Source organism: Pleuronectes platessa, chromosome 4 (genome assembly GCF_947347685.1).
Source record: "Pleuronectes platessa chromosome 4, fPlePla1.1, whole genome shotgun sequence".
NCBI lineage: Eukaryota > Metazoa > Chordata > Actinopteri > Pleuronectiformes > Pleuronectidae > Pleuronectes > Pleuronectes platessa.
This window is the reverse complement of record NC_070629.1, coordinates 24,017,687-24,038,550: the sequence shown is the minus strand read 5'-3', so window position 1 is coordinate 24,038,550 and position 20,864 is coordinate 24,017,687. Positions and strand designations below refer to the sequence as shown.

Sequence of the window (20,864 nt, the reverse complement as noted above, 5' to 3'; positions counted from 1 at the left end):
ATTGACAGAATGTAATAAGTGTTTGAGAAACGAGGTCAGATGAGGTACTGCTGACTTATCTGACAGATCTGTGATTGATTAATCAATTATAGCATCAACTTATACATACTGCTTGCCAAGAAATGATGCAATAGTTGGACCAGTAGAAGCTCACACTGAAGGCATGCACTGGAGGGAAGCCCCGTCAGAAACTATCTACTATTGAATTTTGTGTTCTAATAAATGCAACAAGAAAGTTTCAGCTACACAAGAACGATGCAGCCATGAACAAAACCACTTTTTATTTTCAACTCATGATCTTATAGAAAACATACAGACAACTGCTATTGAGGAAAAAACTCAAAAACTCAGGGATATTATATAAACTGGCTTCTTTTAACGGTTAGCTACTTAAAAAACATATTTATGTTAAATTGTTAAATGCTGCGATGATGATATGACCTGCGATAAACAAATGCGGGGACAACGGACAGCTCCACCAAGCGCCATCAAGCCCGAGGCAGACGACCAGGGAGTCCTGCACAGCTCCACTAATCCACTTGGGCTGTATTCATACATGTTCATACATGCTGCTCTCTGTGTCTCTATCATTCGCGATGCAAACTGCCAACTGAATCGAGCCAAACCGAGCTCGCACAACCATCTCCTCCGGCGGGAGATTGTTTTGGTGCTTGTGTGTCAGCGTGAGTAAAAGAGCTAGCCGATTAATGCAGGTGAGCTTTGAAGGAGGATTTAACTACTTTGAGAAAAGCATCGATAGTTATGTGGTGATCAGTGTGGAAATTCTGGCGTCATTTAAAAATAATCAACGTTTTTACTGAAGCGAGTCAGAGACATCAGGTTAGAGAGTGAGAAAAATGAGATGCGCAGTGAGTGTTTGCACGCAGTGTGTGTCCCAACACACACACCTATACATCTTTATAGGTGCACCTTTACTGCATTACATTGCAATCTGACACTGTTCACTGTCTTGCATCTTGCATTTCACTTTTTATATATTTTATCTATTATATACATTTGTACTTTGTATAAATATTAGAAAAAGGGAGTAAATAAGTAAATAGTGAGTAAATATATATCGTTTCTTTTTATTGCTTTTCTTATGCATGTTGTATTTATTGGGTTTTTATGTTTTAATGTTTCTATGTTCATTGTATGCACCAATAACCAGAGCAAATTCCTTGTAGGTGTAAACCTACTTGGCAATAAATAATTTCTGATTCTGATCTACATGCCCACAAACCCCTCTCCAGAATGACAAGCAGAGCAATGTTCACAGGTAAAATATAGGCTGTTTTTAATGCTACATAGAATAAAATTCGATGTCTTTTTCACAGTCAATACTCATTACTCATAAGTATTCTTGTGTGTGTTTGTATGTGTGTGTGTACCTGCAGCCCAGTGTGGTCTGTAGCAGGGTGGTGATCCCCACACAGAAGAAGATGGTCCCTATGAGCTGACTGGTGGCCCACTGATCGAATCCAACGCACATCGCCTCAGCAAGGAGGAACGGCACCGCGATCGTCCCACTGAAACACGTCAAGTAGTGCTGCAGGGATAACAAGTCAGAGTGGGTGTCTATTGTTCGACTTAGACTGTAAAATCTGCAGAGCAAAATCCATAACAACATTTTAAGATGTTACATCACCGTACAATTTTGCAGGGTAGGATAAGAGCTTAAGAAATCATGAGAACACTACTGCGCACAAGCAAAATGAATAAAGGCCTGGAAAACTACATTCTTGTTTCCACTTGTTTAATTCTTGTGAACTTTTGACCAGAGTCTTCCCCTGAGTAAACCACTTGTGGTTACTTGAATAATTAATTACCTACGCCAAGGAGGTTATGTTTCCTTTGCCATTTGTCTGTCTGTTAATCTGTCTCAGTCAGTCAGTGAGTCGTCTGCAGGATTACTTAAAATCGACTAAACCAATTTCCAGGAAGTTTTGAGCAGGTGTGGTGTGGATCCATTAGGTTGATTGGTATTCCCATGTTATTTTCAGGATAATGGCATTAAAACAATATTCTACAATATGTCCAGATGTGCAATGACATTTCTGAAGATACCTTTTTTCCCCGTAATATTATAATAAAAGTTAAAAACACTTCACTATACTTCAAATACCTCTTTTAGTCCCGGAGACAAAAATATATTGATGACGGATAATATACACAATAAATCCGTCTGAAGATTTACCTGCATGCCCAGGAACACACAGAGGTACCAGGGTGGGGTGTCCTCAATGGTGTAGATCATATCCATCCTCCTTGCATCAATACTGTCTGTGCTGTCCAGCGTCTCAGACATCGAGCTCTACACATACACAGAAAAATATTTCATATCTTTCCTGACATGTTTTTGTTTTCCTGTGTACTTTACTTTATGGAAAGGGCCAAAATGTATCTTGGAAGATTTTACTTCAACGCCGAACCATTATCAAAGGTGAGAACAGTCTGTCCTGAGCGGATAAGAGGAAGGCTAAATTTGCTGATTGAGCACAGTTATAAAAAAAAACAAGGCAGTGAAAGAGAGAAGGAAGTGTGAAGTGAAGCACATGACATGATTTCATTCTCTCAACAAAGAAAAACGCACAGTCACGGTGAAAGTGAGGAAATTTCACAATAAAAGGGAAGACATCAAGATTGTTGAGTGAGGAATAACTTGACAATTTTAATCTGCCCTATGACACCATTTATAAAACACTAGTCTGACATGACTGACATTTGAATGTGCAGGTGAGGCGAGTTTTCCTTCAGGCTTGTGAAGAGGTTTTACAACATACAAAATGAACTTTACATATCTGGCAAGATGTAACATTTTAACCCCTCAAACTCTTCCAAGACAAAATCAAGACAAGCTTAGAGAAAGTCTCTTTCTAAGGAGACATGAACAGAAGTTACTCATTTGACAAAAAAATGTTTGCTCATTGTGCCCAAATGTTTTCTGTTGTAATGTTCATATCAATCTGAGATGAATCTATTTCACCTTAAACACGTGAAGAGGGCTGGCTGTTTCACAGTAAGGGACACACATGCGCTACTTCCACTCAGACAGACCATCAGAACAAAGAGACAAGTTTGGACCACAACACAGTCCAACAAAGAGGGAGGGGGTGCGTCTTTGTGGCGTAAGGGAAGAAATGTCAAGTCATTCAGACGGTGATGCCGACTGTGGATGAACTAAATTACAGGGTGCAGCACAGAGCCTGTTACTGTGTGAGTAAGCATGTTGAGTCATGTGACCATTTGTCAGTCTGCTTAAACTGAGACTTAACAGTTAACAGTCACTTTGGATGATTAGTATTATTATTATTACAAGGATTATGATTCATCTCTGCACGTTTTCTCTCGTCTTACCTTTTCAGCGGCCTGATTATCTTTACTGTATATCGCCATCAGCTCTGTATTCTCAGTGTCCTGGTCTCCACATGCACCACCAACTCCGTTGACCACCACCTAAACACACAATCACATGCAATTTAGACTTTTAATAGGCCTACACATAAATATATATTTACAAGAGAACATCAGTTTGCAGAGAAAAAAGAAACCCTGATATCTACGGTTAAAAAAATGAGTATATGCAAACTTGCTGAATTACAAGTGTCTGAGTATGTATGGGAGTCTCACATGTACACGTCATGTATAGGCAATCAACGAAGGTAAGTTCATAAAAACATTATAATGAATAGACTAAAGTGGTTAAAAAGGGATTTTTACAGCCCACTTTTTACTGCAGAGTCCTGTGATTCCATCTGATAAAAACCTTAGGTAGAGGACAGATGTGTTTACATGCAAGGAAAAACAGGTCAGCTAAATAGTTTTATTCTACATGCATCTATAAAAATACTGAGCAGCAGGCTGTACATATGTAAATGAATGCTGGGGGTGAAGGTCTGTTGTTGAACGATCTGTTCACAATGCGTCGATGGGACATAATAAAAAGGCAAAGGAAGTTATAGCTAATGTCATATTTTCTGCCCTTTGTGTTCCTCTTAACAGCTTCTGAAAACGACATTGTTTTAACAGAATGAATCGGGATTATCTTAGTTTACAAAAGGAGCCTGACAGCCTTCAAGGTCAATGTCATAGCTCTGTAGGAAGTTGAATCTTAGTTAAATGCCCCTGTGGAAGTAGTGTTCAGTTACTGATGATGGATCCTAACTGGCGGCAGTGGACAATGACTGTGGACTATAGTGCATCCGATCTTGATGATGGATCATGATCTTGCTGGCTGCTGACCATAGACTAAGATTGCAGCAGGACTACTTGATATATAGTATTGAAGTTATCCTTCAAAATGTTTACCCTCATCAATGCTGCTAAAAACTTTAATCTTGATGTTTTCCTACACTTGACATCTATTGCACTTCTGTCTGTCCTGGGAGAGGGATCCCTCACATGTGGCTCTCTCCGAGGTTTCTACGTATTTTTACCCTGTTAAAAAGGGTTTTTTAGTAGTTTTTTTTATTACTCTTGCTGAGGGTTAATGACAGAGGATGTCTCACCAATGTTAAAGCCCTATGAGACAAATTGTGATTTGTGAATATGGGCTATACGAATAAAATTTGATTGATTGACTTTACTCAAACTTGAATTAACAGACATTTTGGGTACAATCTGTTAATAAATCCCCAACATGACCAACATATAAAGCAGATATACTATAGTGAATGTTGCAGCAGTGGTTTGTTAGCACATGGAACAGATATGATACCAGTAGCATTTACTTGGAGCCATGTTTATGGACAGCTGATGCTTTTGAGTTCCGTTTTGATCTCCACTAACTTCTAACTATTAAACAGTGGGTTCATTAAAGGGCCGTGTTGAAAACTGCAGTTTGCCTACGACACTGTTGAGAGCAGCGACACTAAAACACTGCCCAGCTGGGGGAAAAAAAGACAGTTGGGTGTTTTACAATACAATGTAAATACTCATCAAAAAAATTGAAAATTCATATATCTATTTTTGTCTGGGACTTGCAGAGGCATCAGGCCAAAGGCAGATTTATGGTCTCCCAGAAACAAGCTTTCAAGATGTGCCGTCTCAAATCAAGTGTCAGTAGCTGTTCTAAAACTGCCACGTTGGAGGATGGAGTGAAAAGGGGGAGGTGTGACATTGTTTTAATATGAATCATCAGACAGCCTCTCCATTGAGACGCTCAAAGTGTTGTCGGTTCTTGAATGAAAAGCGCCACAAATAATTCTTTGAAATGTCAAATAGAAAGCTGGATACAGAAGCCCAATCCTTGGCTCCTCTCCCACCTTCACACGGCTGACCAGACAGTGGGATACGGGTGTCTGTCAAATTGTCAGTTTGACATTCACCCTCATCTTCACTGTTATCGGTTTTGATCACTACCAACAATCCATGACCGCAGGTGAGGATTGGAATGCTGAAGGGGTTCAGGACATTCTACCTATCGAATATCCACCACCGGATTTATGAGAAAACTGTTTTAATAAAGCAGCATTGTGTCTGTGTGTGATTTATAAATGGGCTCATGAACAAATAGTCATTGTGGTCATTTTGCCTTGGACCTACAAACAAAGGGAATGGATGGACAGAGCCGCAGCAGCCCATGAAGAAGACTTGTGTGTAGCAACTCTGCGTGTGTGGGTCAAAGAAAGAGAGACTGGAGGAGGTGAAGGAACAGAACAGTAATTATATGTTTTCATGCACATTTACCTAACACTGTATTTGTCATTTGTTCATTATGAGCATTGGGCACGTTCATGATGAGTCTTTGGAAAAAACGCTTTACAACAATGAAAAAGGCCAATTAACAGTCGTGTACCGGAATAGGGTAGAAATCAGCTCCATGTTTTCCCTCCTCTTCATATTTCCCTCCCTCGCTGCTGCCGTCCATCGTCTTGGAGGTGGTGTTTTTCCCCACGCCCATCCTTGTGTATTCAATGTCGTCCTCGTCCTCCTCCTCTATCTTTGTCCCGCCTGGATCTCGCTCTGGTGTGAACAATGCAGATGAAGTCTTCAGTCCGATTACATCGTCCAGGACTGCGTCATCTGCTTCGAGACATAGGAAAGATAAACAGAGAGATCAATATCTCCATTTATGACGCTAAAAGGTTCTAATATCCTGGCTTCACTATGACGAGCTCATCTCATCAGGCCTGAGGCTGCCAGGCCGGACTTCTTATTGATGAGAAACTTCTCAGGTCCATCGTCTGTCTTGTGTTTTTTCTCCACTATTCTAGACCATAAGAATTGTTAACTGACATTTATCATTTATCAAGCAAATAGAGTTAGTTAGCCGGTTACACATTTACAAACGCAAAGATTGTTTCATATCAAAAAGGTTTCAGTTCTTTTTTTGCCCGCTGTAGGTAAAGAAGGCAATTTTAAAGACACCTGGTTTGTCTCTGGAAACGTGACTAGGGGATTATCTAAATAATAATCATCGAAGCCAGTTTTTAAGAACAAATACAAAAATTTGACTGGTTCTTCCCCTTAGTTGAAATTTGTTTATTTTCTTAGTAAACTCTACATCTTTGGGTTTTGAGACAACTATGAATCTGAAGTCATTGCATTGTTTTTATTATAATAATTTATTTTCTTCCAACATTTACTGACATTTGACAGACCAAAATAACTGATAATAGCAGACCTACACTAAAATAATGATGTAATAATCATTTTAATTCAGAAATAAAGCTCAACGAAAAACAACGTGATTTTTGAAAGAGGAACAAATGATCAGAGTGACAAGATGAGGAGAGAAGCAGACCAAAGATCTCAAATCGGACTCGGTCCTTGTGTTTTTGTGAAATGAGGAATTTGCACCATGTTGCTCCACTCCTGACTTTAAGCTGACACTGGAAAAACCTACTGGAACATCGGTGCACTTTATTCACTTCATGATTAGAAGTCACTCACAAAATGTACTAGAAATATATAATAAAAAGAGAAATGGAATAGTTGCCAAGATCTCAACTGGCATCGGGGTCCCTGCAGAGTTCAACAGATACACAACAAGCTGTGAGCAGATTAAGTGTCTCTGCATTTCTCTCAACTGAAAGTGCTGTGAAAAATGTTCCTTCATAAAAGCTATACTAAAATATATATATATAGTTAGGTATTGAGTAGTAAAAAAAAGTTCTTCACAGAGCATGAGCAATATAATATATAACTGCACTCAGCAAAGTCAATTTTAAGAGCGACTCTCAAGTGATCACACACATGTTTAGGAGTCTGTCGGAGATATAAGCTATTCTGCAAGAACGTGTACATTTATGTTCTGTTATTTATAGTTGTTTTTAGAGTTTGTTTCATTTGTGTGATATCTCCTTGAATACATGGCATAGGAAATTAACAACAATCTATTAGTTCATGATGTGAAAAATAGAAATGGGGAATGTGAGGCCACGAGGCTTTATAAAAACCCACGAGAAAGTTTGATCCGGGGAACAAGGCCAAGAAATACAAAACAAATGTTTTTCTGTGATAAAAAAAATGGACGCGTCCTTCACTGTGGTCCACAGGCTGCATGCCTGTCAAGTCACAGTCAGGCTGAGTGAAACACCCAAGAACCAGTTATGGGTCATTGCTGAAAAGCATCATGGCGACTATCGCGAAAAAAAAGAGAGAAATGGACCAATGAATTTGTTTTTGTATTGGGTAAAAGACAAGTCAGTTTGCCTCGTTAGTGTGGTCACACTAATAGTGAGGGAAAAGGCAGATAATGAGCGTTTTCACTCATTACAGCTGGAAAGGATTAGCAAGGACTCCGCGCTTGCGGTGTAAAATGTGAATGGGATAGCTGTAATACCTAGTTGACACATCCCATCACTCTTGTCAAGCTGGGCGGCTGGGAGCATCTGTGTGGAAGGGGCAAGAGAGAGGGAAAGGAGGATGTAGAAGAAGAAGTAGAAAGAGAGGAAGAGATGGGGAGGAGTGAGGTAGAAGGGTAAAGGAGGAGGAGGGAGGTGAGACATAAGTTAATTTGACAGACAGCATTTTATCACAGGCAAACGTTATTAGTGTGACCTATAGAGGGTCTATGTAGCAACTAAAAAAAAGCTGGTCACTGGTGATGACCACGTTTAACACAGTTTGTAAGAAAGCTTTTAATAAGTATATTTGAAGTGTGTTGGTTGGAGGAACTTGATGCAAATAATCCCAATCAGTTTCTGAATTGTGACTTTCTTCACAATCTTTAATGAATTGCATGTTAAATGTGGAGTTGTTTACAACCTGTGAATCGGCTGAATATTTAAATCTCTTTTATTACCAAAAATGTTTCCAAACGATTAAAATGATGGCAGATACAAGGTTTCATCGATATGATCAAACTAAACAAATAAGACTAAAATCATTAGGGCAACCAACTGATTATTGTCATAAAACCATTTGCACAGACCAAATATTTGATTTGATGATCATTAAATAAATCCCTCGTTCCCAGATTCCTTGTGGACAACTTCAAATGTCTGAGTTAATGTGAACTGTGGTCCAAAGCTCAAAGATATTAAGTCCACCATGATATATAAAAACTGTAAATCTTTATAGACTTGAAAGGTTGTTACCAGTGACTTATCATCTTTATATTGTACTGTAAAATACCTAATGTTGCGGCTCTACACATAATAAAACTAGAATCATCCTGAAAGAAAATGCCACATGTCTAGCTGGTGGATGATGCTGCAGTGAATCATTGACCTGAACATTGTCCAGCCTGTGGTGCCCTCGGTGCTGTGAGTCAGTTGTGAGATGGATTGTGACAGAGTGTATCCCAGCAGCCTCTGGGTGACTTAAGGTCTGATGAGGCATGTGCTAACACTAGCAGAGCCATGCTTCTGCGGGATGACATCCTTGAATGCAATTTTCCACTGTTGCCAGAGAGACAGAAACACTCATCCCTTCCCCTGTTTTTACTGTGAGTTGGGGTTGACTGGGAAACTGTCAACACATGTACGTACACAGGGGATCATAGGGAACTGGAACAGAAGACAAGAGAACTGACACTTAGTTCATGTAAGAGAATATCTGAAGTCTCAATGACAATAAATAGACCAAAAAAACAAGAGTGGGTAGAAACAAAGACAAATGCGATCTTAATTTGAACTAGTCCCAGAATAAACAGTCTGGTGTCCAGAGTTAACCATTATAACATGATGTGTGGATCCTGTGCAGGCTGGTTGTGCTGTGGCTCAGCATCAGATGTTTGTGTTGGCGGTTTCCTCTCGAATGCTAAATTTGTGTGCGTGCATCCCCTCCACATGTTAGTCAGCAGTTTATTGTCACTATCAATAAACATGTTAAGTAAATTCCTTATTACTCGTTTATGAAAAATGTAAAAAAAACTGCCCTTGAATACAAGTTTGCTTTGAGCCATTTCTTCAACCATTATCTATGATTGTATTAAATACAAAACAAAGGGACTTCTTGGTTCCTGCTGCTAAAAATCAGTTCATTTCTGTGGAAGGACGGCATCATCAATTCACTTTTAATAATTTAGTTCAACCCATCAACCATACAGTAATTTCATAACTGCCGTTAAACTATGTAAAATAAGAAATAAATCAGAGTAAAGATGCTGATGTGATGTAAATACAAACCTCAGCGGCTCTGCTCTTGTCCGACAGCAGGCGACACTTTGCATTACAGAGCTCACGTGAGGGGTTCAGATTTCACCATGAGGCGAGTGAGGGGGAGATTGTACAACACTTGCAAGGCCATGTTTACATTGGTCAACTTCCTGTCAGTGTCAGAGCAGAAGTGAATGACGATAACAGAATCAGTCACAGGCTCTCGCAGTGCAAATATGAAGCAGAGCTGCAACAGAAATGAAATTAAAATGTATCTAAAATAATTTGGATAATTGAATAACTCGCTTTTGTAATTTTTTAGCTGGTACCAGCTTCTTAAATGTGCTTAGTCATATGATGATATACTGAATATCTTTGGATTTTGGATTGAAGGTTGGGAAAGTTGGGACAGTTAAGCACTCGTGCTTTTTAAATTATAAATTTTTGTAAACAAGGCTTTTAATTGTTTACCACCTTTATGCAGTAACTTTTAAACATCCGCCTTTGGTCATCATCACACATCACCGCACTTGAACAACAATTTATCTGAAGTTAAGGGTTGGGTTTATCATCAAACCCTTGGAGACAGATTTACTTAAAAGTTCCTTGATTTGTTGCATTTCATTTTGTTGTTTGAATGTGATTTGTATAATTTCAAACAATCGAAAAGGTGTCTATTTTCTGAGAAATGTTTGTGAAGCACTTTAAGGTCAATCTTCAGTCTGGTGAAGGAGAAGTTAAATTGTTTATTGCTATCGTTACTTTTTAAATCAAAGATTTATGATTGATCTGCACTGTCAGTGAGTGAGAACAGTAAGTTCCTAAGAGATATTTAGGCCATCTCTGAATCTGCTCATTGGCTCAGTAGGAACTACACTGTACCGGCTGACCTTTTTTTTTTTAAATAAAACATTTGTACAATGGTGACATGTAAAATTTGCCAATGTTGTATATTTCTTAGGTAAAATCATCAACAGAGGACCATCTTTTCTGCATTGATCGTTCTGTAGTATATGCAAGTTTTTAAATCAGTGAATATCAGCAACCAAAAATCCTGATGCTGAAGACTGATATGTCAGTGAAAGGCTCACTGACTGATATCATCAGCCAATATGATAAACTGGGTAAGCTCTACTACAGAGAACTGATTTTGGCTTCTCAGTCTGAACACAGGTCATGTCCTCTATCTTGGCTTCAGCATCTGTGATTTGCACACCGACTTTTGAAGGGACTTTCAGAAGCAGAGTTTGGGTTTAGCCCATCTGAGCACCTTCACACTGAAAAGAGGAACCATGTAACCAAAACACCTGGTGAGGTGCGTGGCTGGAAAAGAAATGTGAAGACACTACAGGGCCGTCACGTTTCTCCTACAACAAGCAGAAACTTCAGGGAGAGGCACACAACAGTTTGTGGTAAAGCACCAGATCTCTTAGGCAGCGGTCAGTGCTAATAACACTCAATCAAACCGGTGGAATGGTTCCAACACCAGACTGAAACTCAACACTGGTTCATATGCAGCTCCGACCATGGCAGTTGCAAATTAAATCTTTCTGCTTGAGTCATAGGCAGGCCACATATTAAAATATTTAATTATTGGTCACAAGAATAGTCCTAGGATCCAGCTACCCCAGTTCCCAAAGATAGTTGGCATGACAACAAAGGCCATACATATCATGGAGAGAGAATCGAGTCCAGTCATAACCCAGGACCTGTCCACACTGGAGATTTGTGATGCAGCTCGACCTATGAGTAATGCTTCTAGGGACCCAAGAATCCTAACCCATGTATCGATGTTTTATTTAAATACTCCCTACAAGCAGGACCAACCCATCAACTGGATGGCATTAATACACTGCATCAACTTGTATTGCACATCCATCTTCTCCTCAATGCACTGAGTAGAAAAAAAGCTCCGCTTAAGACATCTGGGTCTCTTCCGTCACAGGAAGGACTCCAGTAGTTATTGTATCTAAACTTTATTTTCACCCATAAATTACATATAGTTTTGTTGCAGCAGGTACCATAAATATGCCTGATTTTTTTGTCAAGATACATGAATTATTTTACGACAAAATTAAAATGTTTCAAATCTCGCAAAGACAGAACTGAGCCCCGGATCGTCCCGCTTATCCAAAACACACATGACTATTGAGTGTCAATATACTTTGGGTACTGTCCTTCATGATAAAAATTAGCTTGCATTGAGCAGTTGCCTTATTTAATACAAATATTTTTGTACTTTTCTGTTCAGCAGCAGGACGACTTCCAAGCTGTGCTATATAAACACATTTCTCAGTTAAAGAAACAAAAGCAGCAGGAAACAGATTAACATTTAGAGCAGGGGAACTGTATTTCTATCCCTTTCTCAAAGCAACACCTACTCACACAGCATATCAACCAAGGTACATGACGGGGCATTAAAGGTGATATACAATACAAAAGTAATATGCTTTTGTTATAGGTTGTTTCCCCACCCACAGACTTTATTTTATTATTTTTTCATCAAGTCAAGCAGAGACAAAGTGAAGTTATTCAATGGTGCTTAAAGCTGATGAAATCCTTTAAGCCTGCCTGAGGCACATTCCTGCTGTTGCTCGCAGTGGGGCAACCAATTTCACTTGCTTGTACAGCAACTGTGGAGACAGATTACCTTCCCTTAGTCCCCTATCAGTTTCGTAATAAACAGTTAAACATATGTAATCTGACTCAAAGTGTTTTTACAGCAAACAAAGTTCCTCAGTTACATTTAAAGTGAGTCATCACAGAGAAATTGTTGTGATGGCACTATTATAACACTTTAAACAGGTTGGAGCTGTGCAATATGCAAAGTCTAAAAAAAATAAAGAATTGCCTAAACGTTATCACTTTCAATTTCCCAACAATGAATGTGGACCTAAAATGTTTGCATGACAGAAAGAACTTGTCCCGTTTATAATTTTGATCCCTGAAAAGAACACGTGAATATTCAAAAGTCATTCTTAAAATTGTACTGTCACTGCCCGCAGGTCCTGGGTACATCTCGGTTGTGTCTTCATTCGACGACTTCTTACTCACAGACACAATGACCCTGATCTGATGTTAAAGACTCACGCACAAACTTTCCAAGCTAAAGGGGCTGACGCGAGTGTGAATGCTTGCGAGTCGATAACATCTAACTTTTTTGGGGAACAGACTAATCAAGTTTATAACTGTAAAAATGAAGTTTCTTTGGAAAAGAAGACTCCCCACAAAGAAGGGAATTCTTATTTTGTCCGACAGTTCAAAACCACCAAAGCAGTTTTCACACATTAACACAAGGTAGCAGGGGAATCCCCATTCAGACCCGTTCACGACAACACAGAAATCGCAGGAGCGTTCAGGTGAGTGGTGCTGCAGCCGGCAGAGGCAGACAAGAAAGCATCAAATCGGCTGCGGACATGACATGTTGTTTACAGCACATCAACCAATAGCTGTCTTGACATCATGTGTCTTCTATGTATGGTAGTGCTTTTTCCAAAGTGACACACACACACTTTCTTTTTTTTTAAAGTGACTGAAACAATTTAATAGTTGCATACTGTGAACTGCTAATTCTCAGCATTACATCACACTTTAAAAAACACGTTCAACTCTGCAACATAATCACTCCCACCACCCAAACACATTCACACCATACAGGATCATTTGCGTTTGACTCGTGTGTGTTCGTATAACAGGGGACAGGACAGACAAAATAAAGGAGGTCTCAGAGAGATAAGGAGACACTGCTGAGGAGCGATATGAAGGCTCCTCACAGACTCCGCTAATACGAGAGAAAGGAGAAGGTGGAAACCAACAACCGAGACCCTGAACAAGGTTTCCAACGTGCAACAAGGTCACATTGTAGATGTTAAACAATTCATTACATCGGAGGTGGAAAGCAGCTAAGCCAGTTTTAACAGAACAATAGACTTTAGTGTGTGAGCAGCACACACAGAACATCAGTCAATTTACAGTGTTTCCAGAGTCTCACAGGAAATAGGATTCATGCCTGTGGACGTGGTGGTAGGAAAACCTGGTCATTTCTACAACTGTAACGATTACTTGATTTAGAGAAAATGAACCATTTAGTTTTAATTGATCTGCATCTTTTATAAACAGTCCTTCTGCTGTTTCAACAAGGTTTTGTTTTAATAGGATCTTTTGTGTTATCTCAGGACTAGAAGGTAATAAGATCAATAAATAATAGACATGGAAAAGTGGCAAGAAGTGTGCGGCCCAATGTAAAAGAGTAGAAGTAATTTTTTTTCCCCCCTTAATGTAACTGAGTAAAAAGTCTTCTGCAAAACAACTAATCTCAGAAGTAAAATTTACTAAAAGAACCATTTAAATACATCTAACAGAGTAAATCTAACAGAGTAAATCTAACCCTTCTACCACCACCAACTACAACTCACCTCTTAAAATGTCCGATAGAAATGTTCCTTAAAGGATCGTTGTTAAAAGCCTGTCTTTGAAAATGATGTTCAGACCAATATGCCAATTTTGAGTTGTAGCTTCTGTTTCGTCGAGTGAGCCGTCTTCCTCCCTGTGGGATGCACAATTACATCACTTCACAAATTGTGGAGCTGAACATGTGCCTCTGGGCTCAAGTTATGAAACGGTTAAGTAACACGTGCTACGATCATCATTATTAAACACGGTTACAAAAACCGACAAGAGGAAACAATCTCACTCACACAAGTTGGGTAAGCATGCAGAAGCTTTTCTTCTTCTTTTTTTTTTACAAGACAAACACTTGAATGTGCACCAAAATTCTTGCAACAAATACATCAATAAGTGGTTTCAAAGGTCACACACACAGAGGCAGATAGAGAGAACATCTTTGAAATCTAAAAGATCTATTGAATGCTCATTTATCCAGTAACTTATAACACCAGGCCAGATGTGACCCATTGCAAGCACATAGGCGGTCATCGAGTAAAGCAATAATAGCAGCCACACACACGCAGGGGACATACCTGTGTGATTGATGTTCATTTTGACACTGGATAGATTCTGAACAAACTAATGTCTTCCTAGGAAACCTGGGGCCAGTTCTGTGAAACGAGTTCAACATACCCAGGATATCTATCTGATTTCCGGGTGAACTCAACCCAACAATCGCAATCAGGCTAAGCGGCCACACGAAGCTGGTCAGTTACAATAGGTGTTTGGTCTCATAGAGGTCGTCACGTGGCCCTTGGGCGAGAGCATAGAGGCTCAAGCTTGTGTCCGCAAACTTGAACGCGGCTTTGGGCTGATGATTTGAATGTCTGGGCTTACAGGCAGTTTTTTAAACATTTGACGACATGGTCACTTTGAATGTATTGTATTTGGCTGCAACACTGTTTACCCCTGATATTCCAAAAGTGTTTTGTGGATTCAAACATTTCACCAACCCCAACATCGTCATACTGCGGAGTAATGAGTGAATTTTTTTTTTTTTGGTGAACTATCCCTTTAAGCTGCTCCGGAGCAGTTGGACCTTTCAACTTAAGTTAACATGGTGATTTAACCCGATACGAAGTGAACAAGCTTCGTAGAACTGAAAACCCTGAAATTACACCGATAGCCACAAATCCTGCTTCGTAGTGCAGGCCTCTGATCTGACAGCACACAAACGTTAAAGCCAAGTAAACTGAAAAATAACCAGAAGTCAATGCTACTTAAGGACATACTAATCACTTGCTAAACTCCAACAGTTTACCACCCACCATGCAACCACACACACACCTTTACACAGTACACTGGATAGGCAAAGCCTGACCCAGCAGTACAGTGATATCTTAATCACATGCTGCCTTCGGCTAACAGGGCCAAGAATCCATTTCTGGGACCCAGTTTGTCTCAACGAGACAGTTTCTGGTCCAACATCCTGTGAGGTGATCTCTGTATCCCTTTACTGCCCTTAAGTCAGAGCGAGGAATAACTGGTAAGGATTTCTGTCGCCTGAGCTGTCACTCTCTAAATTACTTCTTGAATTTTACCTTTTTTTTTAAAAGCTATTCCTAATGTCATTACATTATTACTTCTAGTTAAAATGACTAAAATCTGTCACCAAGACTTCTGTGGACACAAAGCTTTTGATCCAACCATTACAGTATCATCCACTTCCTTACAGAATATGCTAATAGTTACTGATATATTTGGATTACTGCGACAAATAAAAATCCCAAACCCTCTAAACAGATTTAGCTCTGTTGTGTTTGGTTCAATTTTTATGACACATATTTTACTTTCTCAGTTTTGTACCTACTTAGTTATAGTTTGTTTTGAATTTGTGTTGGTTTTGACCGTAGAATACAGCATAAAGAGGGACAAAATGACGGCTACCAAAAGTGAAGCCAAAGTGTCTCGATTGCCACCAGATGGCTGGCTTCCACATAGACTAACACATATCAGCAGATGCGACATGGGCCAAAATAAAAAGTCCTGGTACAGATCAAATAACTGCTGCTCTTTGAGAATCTTCCCTCATGTTATCATATCAGGGGAATCATCAAGATTAACAGCAGAGACTAACTTGCCATGGTTGAGCGCACGTATCGGCAACACCTCGACACCGCAGCTCCATCCAGGGAGTGCTGCCTCACAGACCCACAGTGCATAGCATTGTGATGTGGGTAACAATGGAAACACAACAATAAACAAACCACTTTAAATATAAAAAGTTTTTCATGCAAGTATAACCACAGTCACCACTAGGTTGGTTCACAGCCACAATTTGGGTGGTTACTTATCCTATTCATATAAAAAGACTGTCCACTTTGTGAGAATAGCCCAGAACATGATAAGAATCAATCGGTCGCTCATGTTCCTTCGCCACAATGAAGGTTAACATAAAATAAAAAAGGTCCACTCTTGTAACACTTAGCGCAGTAACAGAGTATGTAGCAACATGCTGTTCCATTCCTGTTTACATTTTGAGCCCTTACTGCCTCTTACACAATGTATGGTGAGTTTGTGAGGGTTCATGCCACGAGTCCCCAAGAGGAAATCGGGATCCAGACTGACAGTGCCGATGGATACATTTATGGATTCCAGTCCACTTTATGGCAGTTAAGCACCTGTGAGCTGGTTTTCTTAACAAACACTAAATACAAAGCAGCAGCAGGAAGCTGCTTCAAACAACGAAAATGTTCACAAAAAACAAGTTCAAGCTCCTAAATCAAACCACCAAAACCAGAGGGTTATGAAGATAAGAACTGGTGGCTAGGGACGGGTACCAGTTTTGATCGTGCTCTCACACACCAGTCTGCCAATCAAATTTAACAACACAGAGTCCAGCGCCTGGTGTATGGACAAGGTGCATGTCGAAATACTCAGCATGCAAAACCAGCACTGGCTGCACACAGACTGTACAAACACAACTAGCACAACACAGTCAACAACACTGTGTGGCCTAGGGGGAGTGGTGGTCCTCCAACAATAAGGTTGGCGGTTCAATCCTCACTCTTCCACATCTGCATGCCGAAGTGTCCTTGGGCAAGATACTGAACCCCTAAATGGCCCCTCATAGATGTTGAATGCACCAATTGTGGGTCGCTTTGGATAAAAGCAGCAGCCAAATGAAATGTAATGTAATGTAACTCATCTTACCATTTATTATCATTTCACACTCTGCACTAGTCTGTTGATATGTTGAACAAAGCAAAGGATGTTTGTAAAATATAACCCTTACACCGGAATTCATAGGCTCATAGTCCAAGTATAATACATGAGAAAAGTCAGTTGTAATCCTAGTGGATAGACAAACAGTCAGGTTCCCGACATGCCTTGAGGGTAGAAGGTGTGGTCAAACTCGTTTCCCAAGTACAATATTCCATAAAAATCATCCTGAATAAGCAAAGACAATGAGGTTGTTTGTGCTCACTCAGATAAATGGCTGAATATTCAAAAGAAGAGCATCATCTAAACGCTATGATCAACCATCTTGACAAAACTTCCTCAATTAAACATCTTTCAATCCCAGTTTAACTGCTGCAAATGTCAGAATTTCAGCTGGATAAACAGAGTCAAGAGTCCTTTATCTGAGGCCGAATGGTTCGATGACCCTGAGGGTGAAGGCCGTAAGTTTAAACACACAGTGAAGTTACTCTTCATACTAAAAGTGCAGCTGTAGTATTTTAACTCCTCAGACTAGTTTTCATTCTTAAATCAATCCAGGAAGATGGGTCAAGTTCAGCTAGGAATCTCAACACTGAGTAAACTGAGGATAGAAGAGTCAAACAAATTGATTAGACAGAGTTCACAAGAGCCGGGAGCTGAAATGCTTCTACGTCAAGTATCATGTCTGATCAACCTGTGGTGGGCCTGCCTTAGAAGAGGGCGTCTTGGGATAAAAAAGGTCCAAACACCTGAAGATGCCAAGGAACACAACTGAAGATATGTCCCCAACATTCACTGGTGGCCACTAACATCTGAGAACATCAACTCCCAGTCGGTATAAATAGGTGCGGCAGAACCTACAAGGGATATTCTCCATCTTGTCCTATGATCAAAAACGGCAAAGCATCTGATCTACTGAGCGGGCCACATGGCTTTCATAGTCCAGCCTTACAAGCCAGTTGTCAGTCAGATTTACCTTATGCATAATACCTTTTGGGTACCCTCAAGTTCGGCCTGTATCATTGATTACAAGGCAAAACCACTCGATGAGGCCAGGGTGCTAAGGAAAGTTACGTCCCCATCATCTGCTGGTGGCCTTGAACACCTGCTAACATCTGGTGGTAGTTGGTTACCTAAATTGTGCGGAAGACATTCAACCATACAAGGGAAATTCCACATCTTGTCCTATATTCATAACAGGTATCGAAATAAAGCCTCATCATTCCATAACTCAAGGGATAAATATCATCAGCATCAGTGAGCCAATAGGCATGTAGCATGGTTGTACCAAGATCTAACCATGCTTGCGATTCACCATCTAACAAAGCATTACACATTACAGAAGAAGATTGTGCTTAGAGACTGGGTGCGTTATGAAAGGTAACTAAATACTGACTTCTAGTAACCAAACTTATGCCTGCCCAACTTTTTCAGATTACTTTCTAAATGTACAATATGCCACTTCAGCCGATGGGAGTCTCTCAATCCCCCCCCCCCCCCAAAAAGGATATAGTTCGATGATATCGTGAAGCAGCGAGGGATCATGAGCGTTGTTATCTTCACCGACATTGCCAATGAAAACCCACTGGTTGAGATTCAGGTGCCAACAATGTTCACGTGGGAAAGTAACGTTTTATTCATGTTACGCAGAAAACAAAAATATCTAATCTTGTCCCATTAAGAGCGAGAGTATCTTGAATAAAATTGGGCTGAAAACATTTTGGATCAAGTAAACGTGTCGGCACAAATTATATAAAGTATGTCTAGTTGTTTCTAGACATTTTAAATGAAGAATTGTTACATAGTGCATCTCACATTGTATGTATTAAATTAGCAGTCCCTTACATTTTTAAGAATGCCGTTTTAAATATTTAAACCCGGGCTGCCCACACTTCTGCATGGGATGAGGGGAATGGATGTATTACAGCTCATAAAGAGTCAAAGGGAGGCAGCATCTCTGCCCAACAACATCTGGCTGTTGCTTCCATACCCTGCTTATGGAACGTAACCTTTTTGAAGTGTGGTTGCCTCTGACAAATGCCAAGCTCATCACACAAACACACCGCTGCCCAGAAAGATACACCATGTTCCCAGGACATCCTCCATCCCCATCATAAGGACCCAATAAATCCCATACAGCCAAATAGGCTCTGGTGGGTCTGTAGTGCTGCCTGGTGTCTGTAGCTTCTCCCCGGCTGCACCTTGTGATGTCTCGTTGGTGTGAATGACACAGGACATTGTGATCCAGAGATGCACGCTGAGCCTGTCCAACTCTATAGAGTCACGATGGAGCCCCCTCACGAGATAGCGCCTGTGTGAAATGTCTGTTTCCACGCTGCCTTGTCGCGCTAATTAGGAAACAGCAGAGCCTCCAGAGCGGAGGAGGACCGAGGCGGGTGTGTGCGGGTGTTCCGCGGCCGCTGTTGGACATCAGCAGCCACGCTGCGGGGCCCGCAGAGTCCCGATCCAGCTACCAGAGGAGCTACCTCTACATCCCTGAGCCGGTCACCGGCGGACAGCCGCGGCTGCTACGGCGGGGAGAGGAGGAGGAGGAGGCCACCCGGAACACGGCTCTCTCTCTCTACACGACCTACTTTCCTGTATCAGCATGTAAGTGCGTGTCTCACTGGGATTAGGACAAATACAAAAGAACGGCACGTTTCTCGCTCACCTGCGCGATGAGAGGGAGCGCGGAGCCCACTTCCCTACTCAGCTAACCGTTGGCTCGTCCCCCCGTGGTCCGTGTTGTCGGAGCGCAGCGACGGCCGGAGAGGAGGCGCCCACACAACCTCTACTCGAAGCCGGAGGGTGGTGTCCGCACACAGGGGAGCAGAGAGCGGGCAGCACGGACAGGTTGCTTCTCACCGGGTGGACCGACAGCTGCTTCTCGGAGGCAGAGACGCGCCGCTCATGGACGGATCCTATGTTTCATAAAGGCACGGGGGTCGACCTTCGTCATCACGCAGCGTTCACGTTGAGCCGTGACGTCGGGAGCCCGCCCCCTCGCATGCAGCCCCGGCCAATCAAGAGCGGCCCCCTGGCGCGGACGTCAAAAGACACAGCAGAGTGAATTAGCGTGTCTCTGGTTTTGACCTGTTTTATTTAAAGTCTAGTGGTTTTGATATAATCTGGATCGTGACTGGTTCAGGATATTGACTGGAGGGAAGGAAGGGAGGAAAGAAAAGAGCTTGTCATGGAATCTATGGTGTCCCGTTCTCTCTCTGCTCAATTAGAGGTTAGACATGTAAGAGTTAGGTGAAAGGGATCTATTGGCAGATATTGGATATAAAATAAACCTTTTGATGTTTTCAATTTGTGTCTAGTCTCAATTGTATGAATTGTTTTTTTCTTTAACCTAGAAAAAGCTTTTTATTTCATTACGTTATATGTACGTCAAGAGTCGGCCCTCTTGGTGACTCTGTCTCTGTATTGACCCCTTGCCTCTACAAACTGTAAAATGGTGGCGCTGTCAGGGAACTAAATAAATTGTTTTTAAATTAAAGGATAATCTTAGTAATATTAGGAAAACATTTTAAGAAAGGAAAAGACAAGATTGTGTCCTTTATATGCATTATTGTCCAGCATCATATGTTTAACTTTCCTGAGATTTATTACAAATTGTAAAGCTTCGACTTATCACCAGAACTCTCTGTTTCAGATGTCCATACAGAAATGAATCAAAAGGGCTTTTACTAATTCTGCAACTGTGAC

At 40.8% G+C, this 20,864-nt stretch overlaps 1 protein-coding gene across 7 annotated transcripts in view; it reads right to left on the bottom strand.

Moving 5' to 3' along the window:
- slc23a2 (solute carrier family 23 member 2) overlaps positions 1–20,027 on the bottom strand; it is a 30,683-nt gene extending 10,656 nt beyond the window's left edge. The window contains exons 1-7 of one of the 7 annotated variants that reach the window (XM_053420617.1): positions 19,825–20,027; positions 13,961–14,091; positions 7,787–7,835; positions 5,798–6,027; positions 3,358–3,456; positions 2,198–2,314; positions 1,392–1,549 (exon numbers count right to left, since the gene is read on the bottom strand). In XM_053420617.1, the coding sequence (XP_053276592.1) occupies positions 1,392–1,549; positions 2,198–2,314; positions 3,358–3,456; positions 5,798–6,027; positions 7,787–7,835 (653 nt within the window). In that variant the 5' untranslated portion in view covers positions 13,961–14,091; positions 19,825–20,027. The remainder of the gene's footprint in view (positions 1–1,391; positions 1,550–2,197; positions 2,315–3,357; positions 3,457–5,797; positions 6,028–7,786; positions 7,836–13,960; positions 14,092–19,824) is intronic. The other 6 variants (XM_053420619.1, XM_053420616.1, XM_053420622.1 and 3 more) reach the window with 6 other exon arrangements.
- Positions 20,028–20,864: the final 837 nt, after the last annotated feature.